Genomic DNA, 20722 nt, shown 5'->3' on the forward strand with positions numbered 1-20722 from the left:
GCTTTCAAACGCTGCCTCTTTTCAGAGGAGTTATGGTTCTAACCTTTGTGCTGTGACACCTCCATGGAGAATGGAAGAAGATGGAGGTCAGCTGTTTTCTGTCACGCTGAAAACCCTGAACTTCCTTACAGGCCTGTCAGCAAAGTAAACTATCTTTCTGTTACGGCTTTCTAAATGCTGTGTGTGTGTCAGATAACAATGAGGTGTGGCTTGGAGGTCATAAATTCTGTTTTCAGACTGGCAAGATGTATTCATGAAGCCAGACTGTGTTGACTTTATGCACATCAGGGGTGTATTATTTGTTTGACGGATGTTTGTCTTTAGAAAATGTTCTCAGGTGGCAGAATGTGAATTTAATAAATGTCTCAAGGCTGATAATGAATGAAAGAGAGTTTAACCTTTAGCTTGTTGGAAAGGCCTACACATCATAACTACAAACCATAAAAACAAGAAAAAATAGAAACTTTTATAAAAAAAGATATATGTTTAACTACTGAATTTGAATTACCTGTCTTCTAAATTGTTGCCTCTGGGTGGAATGTCAATCTGCAAATCCGTCCCATTTTAATATTTCTCTGTTTTAGCTTCAGCTCAAACTTTGGGCATAATTTCTGGGACTTTTGCCTTTCTTTTTCCTCATCTGGTATTTTTGCTGCCAAGAAACTAGCCAGAAACAACAGGGGAGGAATAATGAACATCAGGCCTCACTCATCAAAAAACACAAACACCAGATTCTATATCAACACATCTACTGTCAAGGGATTTGAACAGTTTTCTGTTTTGTTTTTTTATTCCCTTTAACAATGTCAGTTTATAATGATGTTAAAGTAAATATCTAAACAATGACTGATATATTCATTAAAAACATTGTTTACTATGCATCAGCTTATCAAGTTATACATTAATATTACCTGAAGTTTTTTGCATAAAAAGTGAGATTTAACTAAAGGCTCAGCTTTGCCATTTTATCTTTATAAATTGTTCTCTACACTGCAGAGCAAAATAGTTTTGGTGAAAATTACTGAAGAAGAGAGATTTGGGGCATTAAAATTGCAGTTAAGATTTTCATCATCATATCACTAAAAAAACTGTTCAGGAGCAATTTGGTTATGATTTTTGACATCTCTACAAACTCACTCTGGTTAACACTTAAGCTTTTAACTCAATGATTGTTTTTAAACATTTTAATTTTGGGGTTATGGAGGAGAGAGGGTGCCTAGTGGTTAGGCGATAGAGCTTGGAATCCAGAGGTTCTCTGTTCGAGCCCCACTTCAACAGACTGCCACTCTGGGTCTCTGAGCAAGACCCCTAAGCCCTGATTGCTCCCCGGGCGCCACACAATGGCAGCCCACTGCTCCCCAAGTGGATGGGTTAGATGCAGAGGTAAACTTCTCCAATGTGAGATCAATAAAGTTCAACTATTACTATAAAACCATATTCTGGGCAATATGGAGATCCACCAAAACATCTTTAGTTTCACATATAAGTGGAAAAAAGAAAACACAAAACTTACAACACAGATGAAACCAACAGACATAAGAGGAGGATCATCTGAATGTTTGAGGTCATCCTAATCAGACGGTGTTATTCAGTCAGAATATTAGCGTCCAAAGGATTTTGCGTCTACATTTTTTAACAGCTCTTAACTTCCCATTTGAATGGATAGTTGTTTAGGGTTTCCTTTTTTAACTTTTAGTTTATTCACCCATAAACGCAAGGCAAGTTTACATTTATAGAACATTTTATTAGCATGACTACTCAAAATGATTTACATGAGGAGGAAGAAAAAGCACACTGCACTGTCATAAAGTTGAAGTTAGAGAGAATAAACATGAATAATAAAAATTAGAGGTTTATATTTAAAAAATGAAAGGAAAGAAGAGATGCAGCTGGTTTTAAAATATCTTGAATAAAGTAAACAGACTTATATTTTAGCCATATTAAAATCCCTTTAACATGGAAGAAATTTCAAACGTGATAAACTCTGTGGTAAAGTTCTCGGGACGGTCTCTATCTCTGACATTATCACAAGCTGCCCTGTCCTAAACTCCTTGATATTATTTGGCTTTGAATGCATTATATTCTATTTAGGCTATCATGTTACTTTTTTTCCCAGATAGTTAAAAATCAATATAAAAATAAAAAAGCTATTAATAAATTACATTTAACATCAGAGCAAGTATTGCACTGTAATGGTATTGTGGTTTTACATTCCCTTCAGAAATTGTCTTTACATGTATGACTGTGTATTAAACATTTAGTAAATAGAAATAAAGTAGGAAGACAGAAAACATTTCTGATTCCATAAATATAAAACATTTGCTATGTTATAGTTATTTCTTTCCATCAACCACATCATGTAACACCCCTTAGCAGTTGGTGGCGGTAATGCTCACCTAACGTTTCTGCTAACCGCCATAAAAAAATTCAAGAAGAAGAGATTCTTGTTGACACCTCTATGGGGGACTCGTGCGCCCCCTGCTGACCGTTCACTATAGCTGCAGCGCCCTGTTCCGTATAGCAACACAAACGCCATCTTTGGCCGACAGGGTGCTGCACTGAAGCAGAGTTATTGGGTCGAAACTAGGTCAGGCGTCTGGAAAACCCGAAGACTTTTTTGAAGATCTCCACTAGGAACCCTTTGGTGTTGGTGTTCAGTAAAGTTCGGCTAACACCGTGTTGTCGTACGGTCCAATGTGTTTGATCGCTTGGCCAGCACGTACGCAGTTTTATTTTGTCGGTCCCGGTTGATCCGCTGTAAATAAACAACCAACAGTGGAGCTGAAAGCCAGGTGAGATAAACAGACAAAGTGAAACTCAAAAGATAAACTTTGTTTTAAATTGATTTTCTATCTCTCTTTTTTTTTTACTTTACTTTTTTTTATTAGCAACTTGCTAATAATAGTTAGCTAAACCACAGCGTGTTTTTAAGCTAGTTATCCCTGTGTATGTGTGTTTTAACGTCTGTTTTATCGACATTAATAAACATTTCTGTCCATTTGATATGGCTTTAGACATACTTTCGGCGTCAACTGTATCTAACATGTTTTAGTGTTGAAATTGAGAGGGAGGCGTGACCTGTGAGTACAAATGTTTTCATTGTGAAGCGAGAGATAGAGTGGGTTCGCCTCTTTCACACGCCAGCGTACTTAGCGGCGCGGCGGGTGGTGCAATGATCAAAGTTAAAGGTGGTCTGTTAGTGTTCAAAGTGAATTTTAATATAACGACCTCTTTCATACTGATTCCAAGACTCTAACTGAGTGTAAAGTGATCTATGGATTGATGATTTTATTCTGCCAGTGGTTTGTTTTAAACTCAATATTCCATTCTCCTAGAATGAAACGAAGTTTCCAAGAGAATGAGCAGGAGGAAGGAGGAGGCCCCAGCTGGGGGGGTCAGAAGACTATCAAATGGTCCGCTAAGCAGGGGGGAGAGGAGGAACTGGAGGAGGAGGAGGAGGCAGCCAGCTGGGAGTGTTTGCCACAGGAGCTCCTGCTTCACATTTTCCAGTACCTCCCGCTGCTGGACAGGGCTTATGCTTCTCAGGTATCCTTATAGCATTGATTACACACTGATTCTGCTCTTTGTAGATGTTGCATTAATATTCTGATTATTATCATCACTATTAAAGTCCTTACCCCACTGCAATGTTTCACATTTTGGCGTCATATGAGATATACTAGAAAGATTGAGCTAGAAGTGAGATAAATATTCTTTAGTAAGCCTTGATAGATTAGAGAGTTGTTTAAATGTTCACTTCATGGCGGGACAAAAACATCAGCATACAGGAAAAGCAGTAAAGAATGGCCTAGTCAAAGTCTAGGTCTAGATTTAACTGATCGTGGTCCATGAAGTCGATCTGAGCTAGAGGTATTTTTGCAATGAAAAATTTTCTCAGGTTAGGAGGGATTTAGTCAGGATTAAGGTAATCATTTGCATATCACAGTGATTGGATCTCTAAAAAAACAAACTTGAGAAGCAGCCCTCATTTTCCTTTCGCTTTATAATTCTGCACTACCGTGCTTTGGTTTTTTCACATGAAATTAAAAGTGATGAATCGAGGAGTGTGCGATGGTTCGCAGGGTACTTCAACATTCAAGAGGTGGTACTGAGTGAAACATATTGGACATAACTATTACTGAACTGGGGCCCTGTCGCACCTTGCAGATTTAGCAGCGTATGACCAACGTCCCAGAATGTTCTAAAACGCTGGCATACGCTGAACTTTCTATGTATTTTTTTTTTCAATTTTGGGCCTATACATATAATATTCCAGAATTTATGTCCAACGGAGGGGAGCAGCGATGCGCCCGGGGTGATTGATTTGATTAACCTAGCTGCTGTTTACTGCCTGCCAAAAAAAAAGAAGAAATAGAAAGAAAAGCAGCGTCATGTCTGCTAGGAGGCTTGTTGGTCGTGGGCGTGAACGCAGGGAGGATCCATCACACTCACCTTCTCGCTCTCTCTATGATGAGGATGAAGTCTGGAGGAGTACTGACAGTTTCCTCCCGTGAACCCCCTCTACTACCAAAACGCTGTCAATACGCCATTAAACAGTAGCTATATGTTAGAAACACGTTCAGTGGACGTCTGGAACACGTGAAATACGTTGATATGTGTTGGAGATAAGTTCTTGATAAGTTACGCATCAGTAATGCACAAGTTACTCATTGTTTCTGGATCAGCTGGACGCAATGACTTATGAGTAACTTAGACTTAACGTATGTCAACGATCAGATAACTTACCTGTAACTTATGCCCCACGTGTGGCCGACGCTGGCAAACCCTGACGTACTTGCCGTATGTCGACGTGTGCCAGCGTGTTTCAGCATGCTTATAACTTATATAAAACGTACACATAACTTATCCAACGTATGCCAGCATTTTTGCCAGAATTTTTGTATGTCTGGCATGCGCTGTCTAAATCATCAAGGTGTGAAGGGCTATACAACCGTTATGAAGGTTCAGATTGACATCACTCTGATTGGTGAAAGGTAGGCAATTGATTGCTGATAATAAATCCCTGGGAACTTTCATGTAAGCCTAAATTCCAGTATAGTCTGGCAGTCACACCTTTATTTACTGAAGATTTCATGGAACAATGGAGCAGATACGGTTGGTTTCATCATTTATGGCCTAGCAGACGTGCTTTCAGAGTGTCTTAAAGTGGCTTAAGATCATAATCCCAGTCTGCCCACACTTGTAGCTGGTGTTGTCTCCTTCAGTAAAGTCGGACATTTATTTTGGTGTGAAAGTCAGAAAGCTTTCATGTTAAATCCGATTTCTCTACTAATGAGTGTATTTTTCTCCAGGTATGCCGGGGCTGGAATCAGGCTTTCCACATGCCAGAGCTGTGGCGCTGCTTTGAGTTTGAGCTGAACCAGCCAGCCAGCTCCTACCTGAAGGCCACACACCCAGATCTAATCAAACAGATCATCAAAAAACACTCCAACCACCTCCAGTATGTCAGCTTCAAGGTAAGACAGGTAGAGGGTTTCAGTTAAAGTGCACACATTGCGATGGATTCACGTCCGCTGTTCAAAGAGAGGGTTTAACTTTCTGAGTGTGACATGCAGGTGGACAGCAGCAGAGAGTCTGCAGAGGCAGCGTGTGACATCCTCTCTCAGCTGGTGAACTGCTCTTTGAAAACTCTGGGACTCATATCCACAGCCAGGCCCAGCTTCATGGAGATGCCTAAGGTAAGGCTGTAGGGAAGCCATAACTCAGCCACCCAGACCTCAGATGTCTGAATTGATGAAATGAGGCTGTTCTGATTGATGCTGTATGCCCGCAAGAAGGTCTAGGCCTGAAAATCTTTCCACTTAACAGATTAAAATGTCAAATTTTGTCTTTGTTTTCTTTAACATTTTATCTCTGAGAGTACATCACTGCTTAAAGTTAAGTAAAGGCTTTTATACCTGAATGATTTGAACAGAAGGCAGCTCAGGTTGGCTTTGTAGGTGAAGCTGTTTGCTAAACCATTTTATCATCCATTCTTAAATGGATTTGGTTTGTTTAATAGCAGAGTTGGTGGTAAATCAATCAGCCAATTAATAAAGCTTTATAAGCAGAGGCTTATTGTGTTTTACTGAGGCTGAGAACTGACAGATTGGTGAGAAAATATATGATTATAATCAAACAGAATAAACAAGAAAAAAAATGACAGCATTTTAATAAAACTAACAACAAATATTTAACATTGATGAAGTTTAAGAATAGATTTTAGGAATAATTAAATGGAGAGAGAATAGTAAAGCATAATTTTATAAGATATGGCTTGCAAAGTTTTAAAATAACTATAAAATCAGTCAAAAGTACTTATTATATTTTTTTTATGAAATAGTACAGAAAGGGAAAAGGTTAGCTGGTCAATTCTTTTTTTTTTTTTTTTTTTTTTTATGAGTTAGGGATCTGATCGGAGTATTTTATAGCACATAGCAGGGCTTGGTTGACCGGCAGGCTGGGCAGCATCAGCAGTGGCTGTCAATCCAAACACAGAGCTGAGTGAGAAGTCAAAGCTGTAAATTCAGCCAGGCCTTCGGCAGGAAGAGGAGATGCACCAGTTAATTGACAAAAAGGATCAGAATCGATGCAGGATCCCCTGATTGGCTGAATGAAAACAGACGGGTCAAACTCAGAGACATCTGACTGCAATTAATTGATTAAATTCATTAAAACTAAGACTGTTTTTCAGCTTCTAAGCAAACCAGGAGCATGTACTTTATGCACGTCTTTGGCCTAATTAATATCAACATTTTTAATCATATTTTGTAAATCCATATTATTATTTTTTTTGATGGATGAAAAAAACCTTCCAGCTAAGAATCTACAGAAAATGTTTTTGGTCCCTTAAAAGAAACAAATGGAATCAGTAAAAAAATCAGTCGACAGCTTAGACCACCTAGGAAATGGAAAATTGGTGCTGAGCAGGGAAATGGTATTTGGTGCTTCTGTAGGATAAGATGAAGCAGGGTCACTTTTCTATTTATTAATATTTTTTTAGGAGATCTGAGCTTTTCCAATGCGGGAAGATTCAGCTGAAGCGTGTTTGGGCTTCAGCCGAGGAGCGTTATGGACGGTTTCCTATGTAGAAATGTTTCCAGTGGTTGGATGGCTTGGCGCTGACTGTCACTTCCTGATCCGTACCGGAAGCACAATCTGTACCATCGGCTCATTTGTGCATGTGCAATCAGATATACATCCAGGTCACCATAAATAATATAATTTTGGTACTAAAAATATCTATTTCTACCCTTAAATCACTAAACAATGCTAATACAAATCTTTAAAACAATCTTTCTGACTTTTCTGAGACAATTTGATGCTTTTTACATTTTCTCCGTTAAACTGCTTCTCTGACATCATCATCGGACATGCTCAGAGCAGTCCCACAAAATATGATTTCACCATTTTTATCTGCATTTTAGCTGTTTCTTTCTTTAGATTACCCACTATATACCATAAAGGAAAACATAAAACTCAAAAAGACTAGATTTCTGTTTAAATCCAAAGCCAAAAAACATAGAGAAAGTAGACTATTATCCCTATCCAGCACAGACAAGTGAATATAGTAGGATTTGAGTGTTTATTTTATCAGGAAATGCATTATTAACCTTCAACACATTCTAGTTTAGTGCGCTTGTTATTTTTAAGGATGGAAAAACATTTTTAATCAAGAGGATGTATATCTGCTTGTGCAAATGAGCTGATGGTTCGGATCGGACTTCCGGTACGGATTGGGTACCTCTTCCATGGGAGATACAATCTGACAGTTTCCTTGGCAAATGTAAATTTCTTGTAGACTAGATGAAGCAGAGAGCTGGAGAGGATGTGGTTGTGTCCAACTTTTGGTAGATAAAAGATTGGTTGTTGTATTGCTTACAAGAAAACGAAGAAAAATAATCAAAGTCATTGAAAACTTAATTTAATCACTCCTAAAATCTGCTTGCTTTAGTGTCCTGCATGATTTACAGAACCTAAAACAATTAAAGACTCTGATTGGATTTCTGCTTTAGATAAATAATTTATTACTGAACATCACTTTCATAAACAGTTATTTTATTGGATTTTAAACTGTCCCGTCTGTAGTTTCATTAGTTCAACTTATACTAATTTAACTTCACTTTTTTTTTTTTATTAGCTTTGATGCTTTATTTTTCAAACCAATCTCCCTGGAAACAAGCAGCAAGCACTAAAGGGCATTTAATTAGTTGTTTCAAGTGGCATCGCTTTTAAAAGGAACATGTTTCTCATCAATAAGTTGGGTAAAATGGTTTCAGACTTAGATTAGTGTGGTCACAGTCTTTGCTAATCAATATTTTATTACAGTATCTTATTATTTATCCCATTTCAACTTAAAAAAAACAACCTTTGTTTAACCATTAGGTTGAAAATATTCTCATACTTTGGTGCAGATAAAACCAACAGAAAAGCATCCTTATAGTTGTAAACCATAACAGCTTTAAGTCTCAGTATTTCTGCAGGTTTGCTTCACTAAATGTCTCTTTTTCTATTGTCCTTCCACAGTCCCACTTTATTTCTGCTCTGACGGTGGTTTTTGTCAACTCCAAATCCCTGTCCTCTCTGAAAATCGACGACACGCCTGTGGATGACCCTTCTCTTAAAGTCCTGGTGGCCAACAACAGCGACACACTCAAGCTGCTGAAAATGAGCAGCTGCCCTCACGTTTCTCCTGCAGGTACTAACGCGACACAAGCTTTGCTTTATTGCTGTTAATTATTAATGACTGACTCATTATCGCTGAGAACATAATTTCTTTCTAAGATAAATATAGTTTAGTTCATTTATGTTGGGGAAATTCAACATAAAAGTCCTCTTGGAGTGTTCATCATATTAAAGGAAGAGTTCAGATAAAATTACATACAGCTCACATACATGAGTCCAAACTGATATTTTATGTAGTTTTGTCCAGTCTTCTCTAGATTCACAATCATCAGAAGTATTTTCCGTAAAGTTGTTATTAGAATGGGCACCAAGTTTCCTCTTAAATGCCCTGAAACAAAAAACAAATTGCCATTTTATAGCTAATGTCGTCCAAATTAATAACATAGATGGTAAATTGTTGTAAAGTTTGTCTTTGAAAGGCTGTAAAATTCCTCAAGGTTTTTTTTTTTTTTTTTTACTTTTTCTCACGTTAAAACTGCAACACAAAATATCTTCAGTGTTTTTAACATTTTGTTACAAAGTCGGTGGAAACGGTTGGAGCTCATTGATATTCAGGCTTCCTTAAGCAGTTATTTGTAGTTACAGCATGTCGCTGTATTAACAGCTGCATGTCTCAGCTTGGTGTACAGATATGCGTTGACTAGAAGGGTTCTGTTGTAGCGGGCTGTTGCGTACAATTTTTATGAACATGTCGGCCCTGTGACTGACCTCTTGGGACCCTCCCCATATGGCTCTTTCCAATATATTTCAGCACAAACCAGTTACACCGAAAGTTGTCAAAATGCCGCTGAAATTGGGCTATTACATAGACTTTAATGAGCATAACAGCTGCAGAAACTGTTTTTTTAAAACACCTTTACATTTTCATTTGCACATGCATGTGAGAAGTGCTGTAGAAACCTGAACCTTGCACCTTTCACTCTGCCAGCGACTCATGTTGAGCGCCTGCAGGCAGGTGAACACATGACCTACCGCCCCGCCTGCAGACATCTCTGAAAGCAGGGGTGAGGTCACCAGGTTACGAAAAGATTCCCAAACAACCCATCTGTCAAGCCAAACAGACTGATGGTCAGAATATTTTTATTTTTTAACAAACTACAATGCAACATTGCCGGTGTGTTGCTGCCTTCCTGCGACTGCAGGCGGATCAGAGCGTCTCTGGGTCAAGCATATAGTTTGGTTATTATGGAAAGATTTCACCTCCAACATGGAGAAAGGATGAGGGGAAAAAAATGGAGTGGGGTTAACTAGCAAAGGGACATAAAAAAAATCCTGGTGAGAACCCTAACTGGGCTAATTAAACGTCAATTATTACTCTGGCTGCATAGTCCGGGTGGCTGAGATTGGAGAATTTTGGGGGAATTTTTGTTTTTTATTTATTTTTAATCTGAAATCATCTCTGACCATCTTATCTGCTGAATCAAAGCATCCCCACAGCATGATTCTGCCACCGCTATGTGTCTCTATGGGGATGCTATGTATAGATGTGTGAGGTTTCCGCTTCACTTGAAGGTAGATTAATTAGATCTTTTTAGTCTAATTTTCCTTTTATTTAATGCTTCTTGACTACTTTGCATGACTAAGACATGAAATTCTTGTAAATATGCTGCAGGTTGTGGTTGGATTGTAACAGTTCTACCATGGCATTGTGCAGTAGATTCCAACAGGTTCTGTCCTTCTGTTTCCAGGCATCATGTGTGTGGCTGATCAGTGCCACGGTCTGAGAGAACTGGCTCTGAACTACCACTTATTGAGTGATGAACTCCTCATCGCCCTCTCCTCAGAGAAGCATGTTCACCTGGAGCACCTTCGCATTGACGTGGTCAGTGAGAACCCAGGCCAGCAGTTCCACACTATCAAGAAGAGCAGCTGGGACGCCATGGTGCGCCACTCCCCCAAATTCAACCTGGTCATGTACTTCTACCTCTACGAGGAAGAGTTCGACCCTTTCTTCCGCGACGAAATCCCCGTCACACACCTGTACTTCGGCCGCTCCGTCAGCAAAGACGTGCTGGGCCGGGTTGGGCTCACCTGCCCCCGTCTGGTTGAGCTGGTGGTGTGCGCCAACGGGCTGCGGCCCCTGGACGAGGAGCTCATCCGCATCGCCCAGCGCTGCACGCAGCTTTCCGCCATAGGCCTGGGAGAGTGCGAAGTGTCCTGCAGCGCCTTCGTGGAGTTTGTGAAGATGTGTGGAGACAGACTGAAACAGCTGTCCATCATGGAGGAAGTGCTGGTCCCTGATCACCGTTACGAGCTGGACGATATCCACTGGGAGGTGTCAAAGCATTTGGGTCGCGTCTGGTTCCCAGACATGATGCCCACATGGTAGACAGCTGGAGAATGTAAAGGTTCGGTGGGGGTTTCAATTCGGTTTTCCTCATTTTTACAGGTACAAGGCAACAACGCCTCTTAGTTCTTGATCTCATTTGTTCTTTTTTTTATGTTTCATTCATTACAGCACCACCTCGCAGATGCATGTACGTATATAATTTAATCACTTCCATCATTTAGCATGTTTCTCTCCTGAGCCTTTCAGGCTTGTTTTTATCCGTGCATCATTTGTTTGGTTTCTGCAGACTTCTGGAATCTGTAAGGCTTTGAGGAATAACGTGTCACAGAGAACCGGTTCCATGTCTTTGTTGGTGAGATGCAGGCAGAGACTTTATGTAAATATGAGAATATAGTAGATATTTTTGCCTTGTAAGGGTATAAATAAAATCCTTTTAATAAAAGGAAGCAGCTTCATAGAGATGGATTTAATAAACCAAGTATAACTTGTCTGCACACTATAATGTGCGTGAGGTCGATCAGAGGGTAATTTGTTTAATCTTCGTGGTAGGAAAAAGGTAATAGCAGTACATGCATTAGAAAGGTTGATCAGCAATATAAGCTAGGTTGGTTGTGGTTAATCTGTGTGTGAACTGTTGTGGAAGATATATTTTTAAATCTTATTTGTGTTGTTAACTCGTCTTTTTAAAGAAGCTGTCTCTATGTGATACAGACGGTGGAGGTCATGAGATGGCAGTCTGATACGCAGAGATGGTTTCTGTCCAATATTTTAGCTCTTAACGGTTTTCCTTCATAGAGCGCTACTTCCTATCTCAATTTATCATCTCCTGTTTCCAACAACAACTGGCTGGCCATGAGGATCTTGTAAATATCTACTGTTTTAATTATGTTTTTTGTCATTTAACTATGACAGTATCAATTCTGTATGTCAAATTATCCTGTACATACCCAAAAATTGTTAATATTTAAAGTACAGATGTTATTATGCAGTATAATTGCACATGTAATGTATAGCTTGTTTCACCTTTTGTTTAATGAAGGTCTCACACTTGGCAAAGCAAGCTTTTGTGGTAATTATTTTACAATTATAATTTTTTTTTAATTCTGTTTTATCTTAAACATTTTAACTTTAATAATTTGGAACTATGAGGTAATATATGAGAATAAAAAAACTTGGAAACAAAAAATGACGGAGTACAATAAACTACTGTCGTCTACGTGAGGGAGGAACTATAATCGTTTTCTAGTTTACGCGAGTTAAAATACCTAATGTAGGTTTATGGCAGTAAGGAAAATGAAAACATATTCAATTATGAATCCCTAAGATTTATAGAGGTTTTTTTAACTTTCGATATAAATATATTTAACTAAACATATTGGTGTTGTGGTCATTTTGGTTTTTATTAAAAGAAAAAAAGCTGTGGACAATATAAACAAAAAATATGGTGATTCTTTTTTTGAAAGAATAAGGAAAATCTTTTGAACCCCTGATTTTACCAAAATGTAAAAAAAATTGAATTTCTAACAATGAAGTTATTAACTTGATGTTAGAAAGTAAAGTTGATTATTCAGTGAAGGAGAGAAGCCTTTGCGTTTGACTGAAAGGAGACATGGAACTGACTTGCTTAAAATAATACAAAGCACTAAAAGGCTAAATTCTTATCGAAAGTTCAAAGAAATGGCGAATGTTGGATGCTGAAAAAACTGACTTCAGTTGAAATAGAAAAAGGTTTATGATGACTTCTACACCCCTCATTTCTGTTTTTCTAGAACAATGCTGTCCCACTCTATGCTTTACTTTAAATTGATATGGTGCAGCCATCTTTTATTTAACACAATGTGTCTCTATTATTTGTACATCTAATATCCTGCTGCTCTGTTATAGATCCATCCTGTGTTGATGCCGCCCCCATTAATGAAAACTAATACTTTGATTTGAATTGTTGTGTTTGTAAATACATGCCATCTGCTGGTTAGTGTGGTTAAACGCCTCTTATTACCCGTGCAAGTGCGTTACTGTCGCATCTCACGCATGGGATGGAGAGCTGCTGTTTCTTTTGAGAGTTCAGCTGCATTTAAGTTATATTTTCTCTAAATAAAACTGTATAATACTGAGATTTATTTTGAAAGGAACTTGTACTTTCCCCCCCAGAGTTATACGATAGTTTATAATGTCATTAAAAATACTGGTTAAAACAACTCTTGTGTGGAATTATTTGACATATGGCTATTACATTTCAACTTACATTTAATATCCTCCATATTGAATATAAACTAAACAGAGAAAAGTAATTTGTCTCTTTATCTGTCTTTTTTTGTAAATGTGAACATGTCTGTAAACAAATATGTAGTTAACGGGATTAGAGAACTCGCACTATGAACAGTATATGTGTAACAGAAGCTTAGAGACATGCATCACTTATACATTTATTGGGGATAATATGTAACTCTTAAATGTAAACGATAATAAACAGATCAAATATCCTTAAACAAGTGGTAGTCTAAAATATGCATATATATACATATGTATTCATCCCAAGTTCCAAAAACTCATTTCAGAGAGAAAAGAAAATATAACACTCACCTTAAAGCAGAATATACTAAAGTATACACAGGTCTAGTGAAGAACTGTGTATGTTTGGTGTATGTGTATATATATATATATATATATATATATATATATATATATATATATATATATATATATATAATATATAATATATATTCTATAATCTATATATATGTATATATATTGGGGTTGTCAAAGGTATCGATACTAAAACGTATCCAGCACAATGCTCATTTTCAAAAGTATCGATGCCACACAACAGTTATTTTCTCTCTTGAAGTGGATCAAGTTCCTATTTAACTGTGTAGAAACCTGGGTTCCAACAACTTATTAAGCAGCTTAAACCCAAGGTATGCTCTTCCCTCCCAGAACACAGCATTTATTTTTATTTGTTAACTGGTTTGGCAAGTGTCATTGTGTGTGTAAAGCATAGCCAAGAAAGGAACATTTATTTCATTTTTTTTTATTTTTTTTTATAAAGCTTAACAATGTGCACAGCATACAACCTAATATCATTCTTATTAGTGTATTTATTTATTGCATTTTATTTATTAGTAAAAATATTTCTGTTAAATGTTGTGCTGTTTTTATCCTTGTATTAAAAATGATATCAAGTATCGAATATGTTCTATATAGTGGTACGGGGTCATGCTGGATCCGCGACCCGCAGTTTGGGAAGCCTATCTGTGGTCCTCCATCCCCGGACACTCCCCGACCAACGGCTCTGCTAGCATAGCTATGCTCGCTTCGTTGAGTCGTACAGGGTCTCTAAAGTTGGTGAAATCAGTAACTCAGTGCGAATAAAAAAGCACAGTGCTGTTTTGTGAGTGTTTTCTCTCAGACAGCGCTAAAGGAGGTGATGCTAGGGGTCGCTGGGATGACGGGCAGGTAGGAACAAAGAGTCTTTAAACCATTAAATCTGAAAACGACTAGCTTTGCAAATGAGTAGCTAATGCTAACGTCATGTTAGCTTACCAAATTAACCACATAGAAGAGAAAGATAGCACCTTGGTTTACATGTTTACATGCAAAGTAACTCATTAATAGTCTTTTTTCTGCTACCGTTTTGTTTTGGATACTTAAAAGATTTGGTTTCTAATGGTAAAAAGTGTCTAATCTTTGTTAGCAAAGTTACGTAGGTGGCTGAGATCCTAGCTATACTAGTCTGTCTAAACTTTGAACAAATTCGTGTACTTTACCTACCCATCCCCTCCTTTCAATAGGTTTTATTTATCAGTAATTCAATAGTTCAATAGCTTAGAAACGTTTATCACAACAGTTTGCTATGAATGGGTCAACTTCAACACCGTCCTTCTGTGATCATCTAGTTACCATAATGTTTATTTAGTTACCTATACAGCTACTATCTGGTGGTTTTAGGTGCACCTGTTCTCCAGGACACCTGAATCAAACACATAACTGGTTATCAGACCTATGCAGAGCTGAATTACACACTGATGAGGGAATTCAGCCCTTTTATTATAGTGTGTTGAAGCAGAGATAAATCTAGAAATTGCAGTATAGAAGAATGAATTTGTAGAAGTTATCTGGGTCCTAAATAAGCTGCTCAGACCCAGAGCACCATCCTTCCATCATCAGTGAAATGTTCCTTTCCTGACCTGCTTTGGTTTGTGCCAGCTTCTTTGGAAGGCCCACATACTTTTTGTTTTTGCTGAATCATTCTCTGACTTTGCAATTGAGGCTTTAGATGTTCTGGGTTTGTTTGTGTTATGGAATCACCCTTTTTAGGAAATTAAAATAAAAGTAGCCCTTCAAGGACAGATCTAGGCTGAACCTTTTATGTTTTATTTACTTGTTGATGGTTGTGATCATTTTGATATACTTAATTACTATAATTCTAATTTAGATTTAAACCCTTTACAAACCTAAAAGAAAGATATGTTTTTTTTTTCTTTTTATATACATCGGTGCAAGACTTTTTGCTTTTTGAGATCATTTTGCATACGATCCCAAATGCTCCTGCCTGATGTTCTGAGAACAGTTGTATTTAAGTCATTTATTAGGTCTACTAGTCAGACAGTAATCAGGTCTGCAGTGACTCTGGGGAAAATGGAAGTGAATCAGTGTGATTTAACCCAGTTATTAATTTATTTCTTAATTGGATGGTAGGTGACTCTTTCACTTAGGCTATGGTTTGGAAATTTCATTCAGGTCATAATTTAATATCACTCTTTAAGTGTGATCGAAGCATAAACAGAAGAACCCTAAGAGGCAGAATACTTGTTCACATAGTGGTGTGTTTATATATATATATATATATATATATATATATATATATATATATATATATATATATATATATATATATATATATATATATATAATGTGTGTGTGGGTGTGTGTTTAACATCAGTGTCTCACTAGTCTGACCAAATTAGGTGATGTCCGTACAGTGAGTAACAGTGAGTTCATTATTCCTATTCCTCTTGTCACAGCTGCTGACATGCATCCGGCTTCAGATATATGAGTTATGTGAGAAATGATAAACATGGTCTTAACCTGCATACCAAGGGCAGGAACAAGGGAAGGCATCTACTTACTTGTTTTATTGTCTGATGTGTCGCAGCATTGCGAATGCCCTGGTCAGTGCAGTCTGTGAGAGGTGTAAAAGCGGCTTTGCTCCAACTGAGAAGATTGTTAACAGCAATGGAGAGCTTTACCACGAGCAGTGCTTTGTTTGTGCCCAGTGTTTCCAGCAGTTTCCAGAGGGACTCTTCTACGAGGTATTACTCATGCATACTACATAATTACAGTCTTCTTCTAAATTTCACAATTCAATACAGTAGTGAGTAATACCTGCTGCACAGTGTGCAATAAACCTCCTCAATGTTTCTCTTTTACAGTTTGAAGGCAGAAAATACTGCGAACATGACTTCCAGATGCTCTTTGCACCTTGCTGCCACCAGTGTGGTAAGTGGTGGCTAGTTTTAAATGGTTGTTTAGTTTCTTCTGTGTTCAAGTCTAAAATCATTTTAGAAATCCAGTCATCACTACTGGGAGTGTGAGGAGTTTGTTTTGACAGTGGTAAAATCAATAGTTTACAGATTTCTGGTTTTGGTTGGTTATGTAGCTTGACTTATTTTTGCAGATGTTTACTTTTATCCCATTGTTCATCTTGAAGTATCCATCTAACATTCCTGCTTAGAACCTGCAGGACAAGAATTGTTTCTGAGTCTAATTTAGATTATATATATATATTTTTTCAATTTTTCCTTTGTCTCTAGAAGGACATCATAAAACTGTAGCAAAGGGCATTTGTTCTAAAATCCTGCAGTGGATTAAAAAACAAAAAAAGTGGATTTTCATTCTCAGTTCAATCTGGAGCTGATTTTTCTTTCCTCCCAGGGGAGTTCATCATTGGTCGTGTCATTAAGGCCATGAACAATAGTTGGCACCCCGACTGTTTCTGCTGCGACATTTGTCAGGCAGTGCTTGCAGATGTGGGATTTGTCAAAAATGCTGGCAGGTGAGTAATCTCAACTTATTAAAGTCTAAAAAAAAAACCAGCATGGCAGCATTTGGAACAGATTACTTCTCTCGCCCAGCTTGTGACTCACTTTGCATTTTAGCAAATAATGGAATTTTAAGCAGCTGTGATGGAGTGTGTCAAAAAATATCTTGATATATGAAATGTTTTTGGCAGCCCTGTTATTTGAGTGGATTTTATTTATTTTTTTTCTTCCCTCAGGCACTTGTGTCGCCCATGCCATAATCGAGAGAAGGCACGAGGTTTGGGCAAGTATGTCTGCCAGAAGTGCCATGCTATCATTGAAGAGCAGCCGCTGATCTTTAAGAACGATCCATATCACCCGGACCACTTCAACTGCAACAACTGCGGGTTAGTGCCAGTGGCTTCGTTTTGTTCTCCACATTGTAAAGAAATCGTCACAAACCTAATGTCGGAACACCAATAAAAGATAAAAGGTGTTCAAAGTTTAACAAACATCTTTTTGCTTTCTAGAAAAGAGTTAACTGCTGATGCAAGAGAACTAAAAGGGGAGCTCTTCTGTTTGCCCTGCCACGATAAGATGGGGGTTCCAATCTGTGGCGCCTGCAGGAGACCCATTGAGGGGCGCGTTGTCAATGCCATGGGCAAGCAGTGGCATGTTGAGGTTCGTGACTGTTGCTCTCCCAGATCTTGATCATTTTGAATATGCTTTATTACATTTATAACCTGATGAGCTTGATTGTAGTGAAGATAAAGGAAAAAAGTATTAGTTTGTGAAGCGAGCAAGGCAGCACAAATATTATATATATTGGCCTGTAGGAGCCACTTGAATCGTCTCTTGAGATGTCTTAGTCTTTAGGACGAAAACTATTATTAGTCTTAATCACATTTAATTCATTGCGATATGTGATAGTTTTAGTCGGTTTTATATTGCAAAAAAAACAAGTTAATCTTTACAATTTTGAATAAAAAACAGATTCTTTACCAGACTGACAGCTCTTGCCTAGATCTGCAATAGCTAGATATAGAATGCTGCCATGCAGTTCATCATTGCCGTTGGGCAGAAAACTTTGATTTATAGAATTCAAATAAACGTTTTTATGAATTAATTCCTACTTTAATAAAAAGTTTCTCACAAAAGTTGTGAAAATAACAGATATAGTTAAACACATCTTAGTAATAAATAGACAAGCTAACAAATGTACAATAAAGGAATGGTTTTAGACATACAAGGTTTCCATCCCAAAGCAAAAACTTCCTGATCTACTATGAACTATGCATTATACACAGATCAAATAAATCTTCATTACTTCAAAAGAGCAAAGAACAAAAAAAAAAATTTCTTTCTCCTTTGGCAATTTTGGCTTTATTTTTAAGAATTTACCCCTTTGTTAACAACGGCTCAGGGTTAAAAGTAGATTTCAATTCAAAAGGGTTTGATATAAAAACATACAGAGAGATCCTACATTATTGCCTTGTAATGTCATATCAACCCAGACCTAAATAAAACGTTGAAATATTCAAAGGAAACATATAAAATGTTTTAATGACAATAGAAGGAAACATTTACACGGCTGATACTGCTTAGCAGATTGCAGCACAATGATGCATTTTAAATGTCTGACAGACCAACCGCTAACATTATTATTTAGTCTTGTCTCGTCAACGAAAACTTACACCATAATTTTTTATTCTTTAAAGTTCCATGTTGGGCTCATCAGTTTTCGTTATCCTCATGAAAAATAGAAGTGTCAACGAAATAATTTCGTCATCTTTGACGAAAACAACACTGATATAAATACCCTGAACTGAATCGAGTTAAATTCTAAGCGATTAGTTTGCTTATCTGTTGCATGTTCCGTATGGCTACGCAATAGCTACATCTTGTGAAAAAAGAAATCCCCCCAACTGACAGGCTCCCCTTAATTAGCTTTTCTATTTGACTGCATAATGGGCCAAATGTTGTTTTTAACAACCTAAATTTCAGCTTTAATATCAGCCTGCTTCAGTTTAAAGAGTTTTACATGTAGAAATTTCCAACTAATTAGCAGCTACATTTCTGTTGCAGTTGGATTGAAACCAGCATCTCATCAGTTTCACTGTTATTTGGCTTCTGCAGAGTCCCCTTAGTAACTATTGTTTCTTTTCCAGCATTTTGTTTGTGCCAAATGTGAGAAACCTTTCCTTGGTCACCGCCATTATGAGAAAAAGGGTTTGGCTTATTGTGAGACTCATTACAACCAGGTAAGAAGACAGAAGCCGTCTTTGAATGACATGACTAACATGGCATTACTGGTAAAGAGAGAAATAATTGATTTGCTGCTTCACCTTGTTTCTCTGTCAAGCTCTTTGGGGACGTGTGTTATCACTGCAACCGTGTGATTGAAGGCGATGGTGAGCATCGGTGTGATAAAGCACATAATTAGGACCTCATATGGTTCAGTAATTTACAAAGTATTGCTTTAGGTTACAGAAGCTGAATCTTTTCTTCATTTTATTTTATTCTATGCACCCCCCCACAGTTGTGTCTGCTTTAAACAAAGCCTGGTGTGTCAGTTGTTTCTCCTGCTCCACCTGCAACACCAAACTCACCCTCAAGTAAGTATTGAAATGTGTTATAAATATATTCACAAACAACTCTTTGACCACATGTTTGTGCTCTTCATTTCCTTTAATAATCTCTATTAATACTTCCTTGTTCATTTTTTTGTGGTTCTCCAACACTACTTCTTTCTTACTCCATTTTCTTCCCATGTCTTCTTTTACACGCCTCAATCGATGCTTTTATGACACCTCAGAGATAAGTTTGTTGAAATTGACTTGAAGCCAGTGTGTAAGCATTGCTACGAGCGCTTGCCTGAAGAGTTAAAGCGCAGACTCGCCCGACGTGAGCGAGACGCTAAAGACAGCAAGAAAAAGCCAACTATCTTCCTGTAGCCTCTTTTCTAAACCGCTGCCTCCCTCTCTCCTAGTGGTTATCTTTTTTTTTTTTTTTTACTTATTTTACTGTTGCTTGTCAACTTCTTGTCTTGTTGTGTATTTCTTTGGTAATCAGGTTTGTGTTGATGACATGAAACTAGCATGAATCTAAAAGGTGTGTATGCATGCAGAGCTCAACTGGACTGCTGCTTAGATTCAAAAACAATTCTTTTTGACTACAAGGTCAGACAAAAAAAACACTAAACTAGGTGTAAGGTGTTTTGCTCAGATGTTTTGTTACCCAATCAACAGTCTGACACCCAACATACTCCAGTGTTTTATTCCTTTTTTCCCTCTTTGCAGGAACAAGTTTGTAGAGTTTGACATGAAGCCTGTTTGTAAAAAGTGTTATGAGAAGTTTCCGCTTGAGCTGAAGAAAAGGCTCAAGAAGTTGGCCGAGTCATTGGGACGGAAGTGAGCCTCCACCTGATAACCACCTGTAAGGCCTTTTTCTGTGGTAAAACATCTGGGAAATGTGTTATGGTAAAACATAAAGCCTCTTTAGAAAAACTAAACATAGGAGATCTCTCGAATTGATCAATACCAACATTTCAAATATCGCTAGCACCTGTGCAAGTTGATCCATCTGTAATAAAACCAAACCTACTGACCCCATAAGATGAGATTCATTGAACATACCTTCATACAAATGTTTGTCATTAAATTACGCGACACTCATCTTTTGAAATACAGTTTTTCTGTTGAAATGTTTCGATGGTACATTCCCATAA

At 37.7% G+C, this 20722-nt stretch overlaps 2 protein-coding genes across 3 annotated transcripts; both read left to right on the forward strand.

Moving 5' to 3' along the window:
* The first annotated feature begins 2516 nt into the window (after positions 1 to 2516).
* On the forward strand, positions 2517 to 13180 carry LOC107088300 (F-box/LRR-repeat protein 3-like). Its single transcript, XM_015380393.1, has 6 exons — positions 2517 to 2792; positions 3336 to 3546; positions 5313 to 5477; positions 5577 to 5699; positions 8527 to 8698; positions 10374 to 13180. The coding sequence occupies exons 2-6, from the start codon at positions 3337 to 3339 to the stop codon at positions 11012 to 11014; spliced, it is 1311 nt and encodes a 436-aa protein (XP_015235879.1). The 5' UTR covers positions 2517 to 2792; position 3336; the 3' UTR covers positions 11015 to 13180.
* A 1078-nt stretch (positions 13181 to 14258) lies between these two features.
* Positions 14259 to 20517, forward strand: LOC107088303 (LIM and senescent cell antigen-like-containing domain protein 1). Of its 2 annotated transcripts, none has more exons than XM_015380398.1 (10): positions 14259 to 14431; positions 16131 to 16287; positions 16408 to 16474; positions 16910 to 17030; positions 17253 to 17402; positions 17526 to 17676; positions 19164 to 19256; positions 19358 to 19406; positions 19535 to 19610; positions 20295 to 20517. In XM_015380398.1, the coding sequence occupies exons 1-10, from the start codon at positions 14403 to 14405 to the stop codon at positions 20407 to 20409; spliced, it is 1008 nt and encodes a 335-aa protein (XP_015235884.1). In that variant the 5' UTR covers positions 14259 to 14402; the 3' UTR covers positions 20410 to 20517. The 2 variants fall into 2 exon arrangements, with proteins under 2 accessions (XP_015235884.1, XP_015235883.1); XM_015380397.1 differs by lacking the exon at positions 20295 to 20517 and adding an exon at positions 19811 to 20282.
* The last annotated feature ends 205 nt before the right edge of the window (positions 20518 to 20722 follow it).

Source organism: Cyprinodon variegatus, unplaced genomic scaffold (assembly GCF_000732505.1).
Source record: "Cyprinodon variegatus isolate N-32 unplaced genomic scaffold, C_variegatus-1.0 Scaffold212, whole genome shotgun sequence".
NCBI lineage: Eukaryota > Metazoa > Chordata > Actinopteri > Cyprinodontiformes > Cyprinodontidae > Cyprinodon > Cyprinodon variegatus.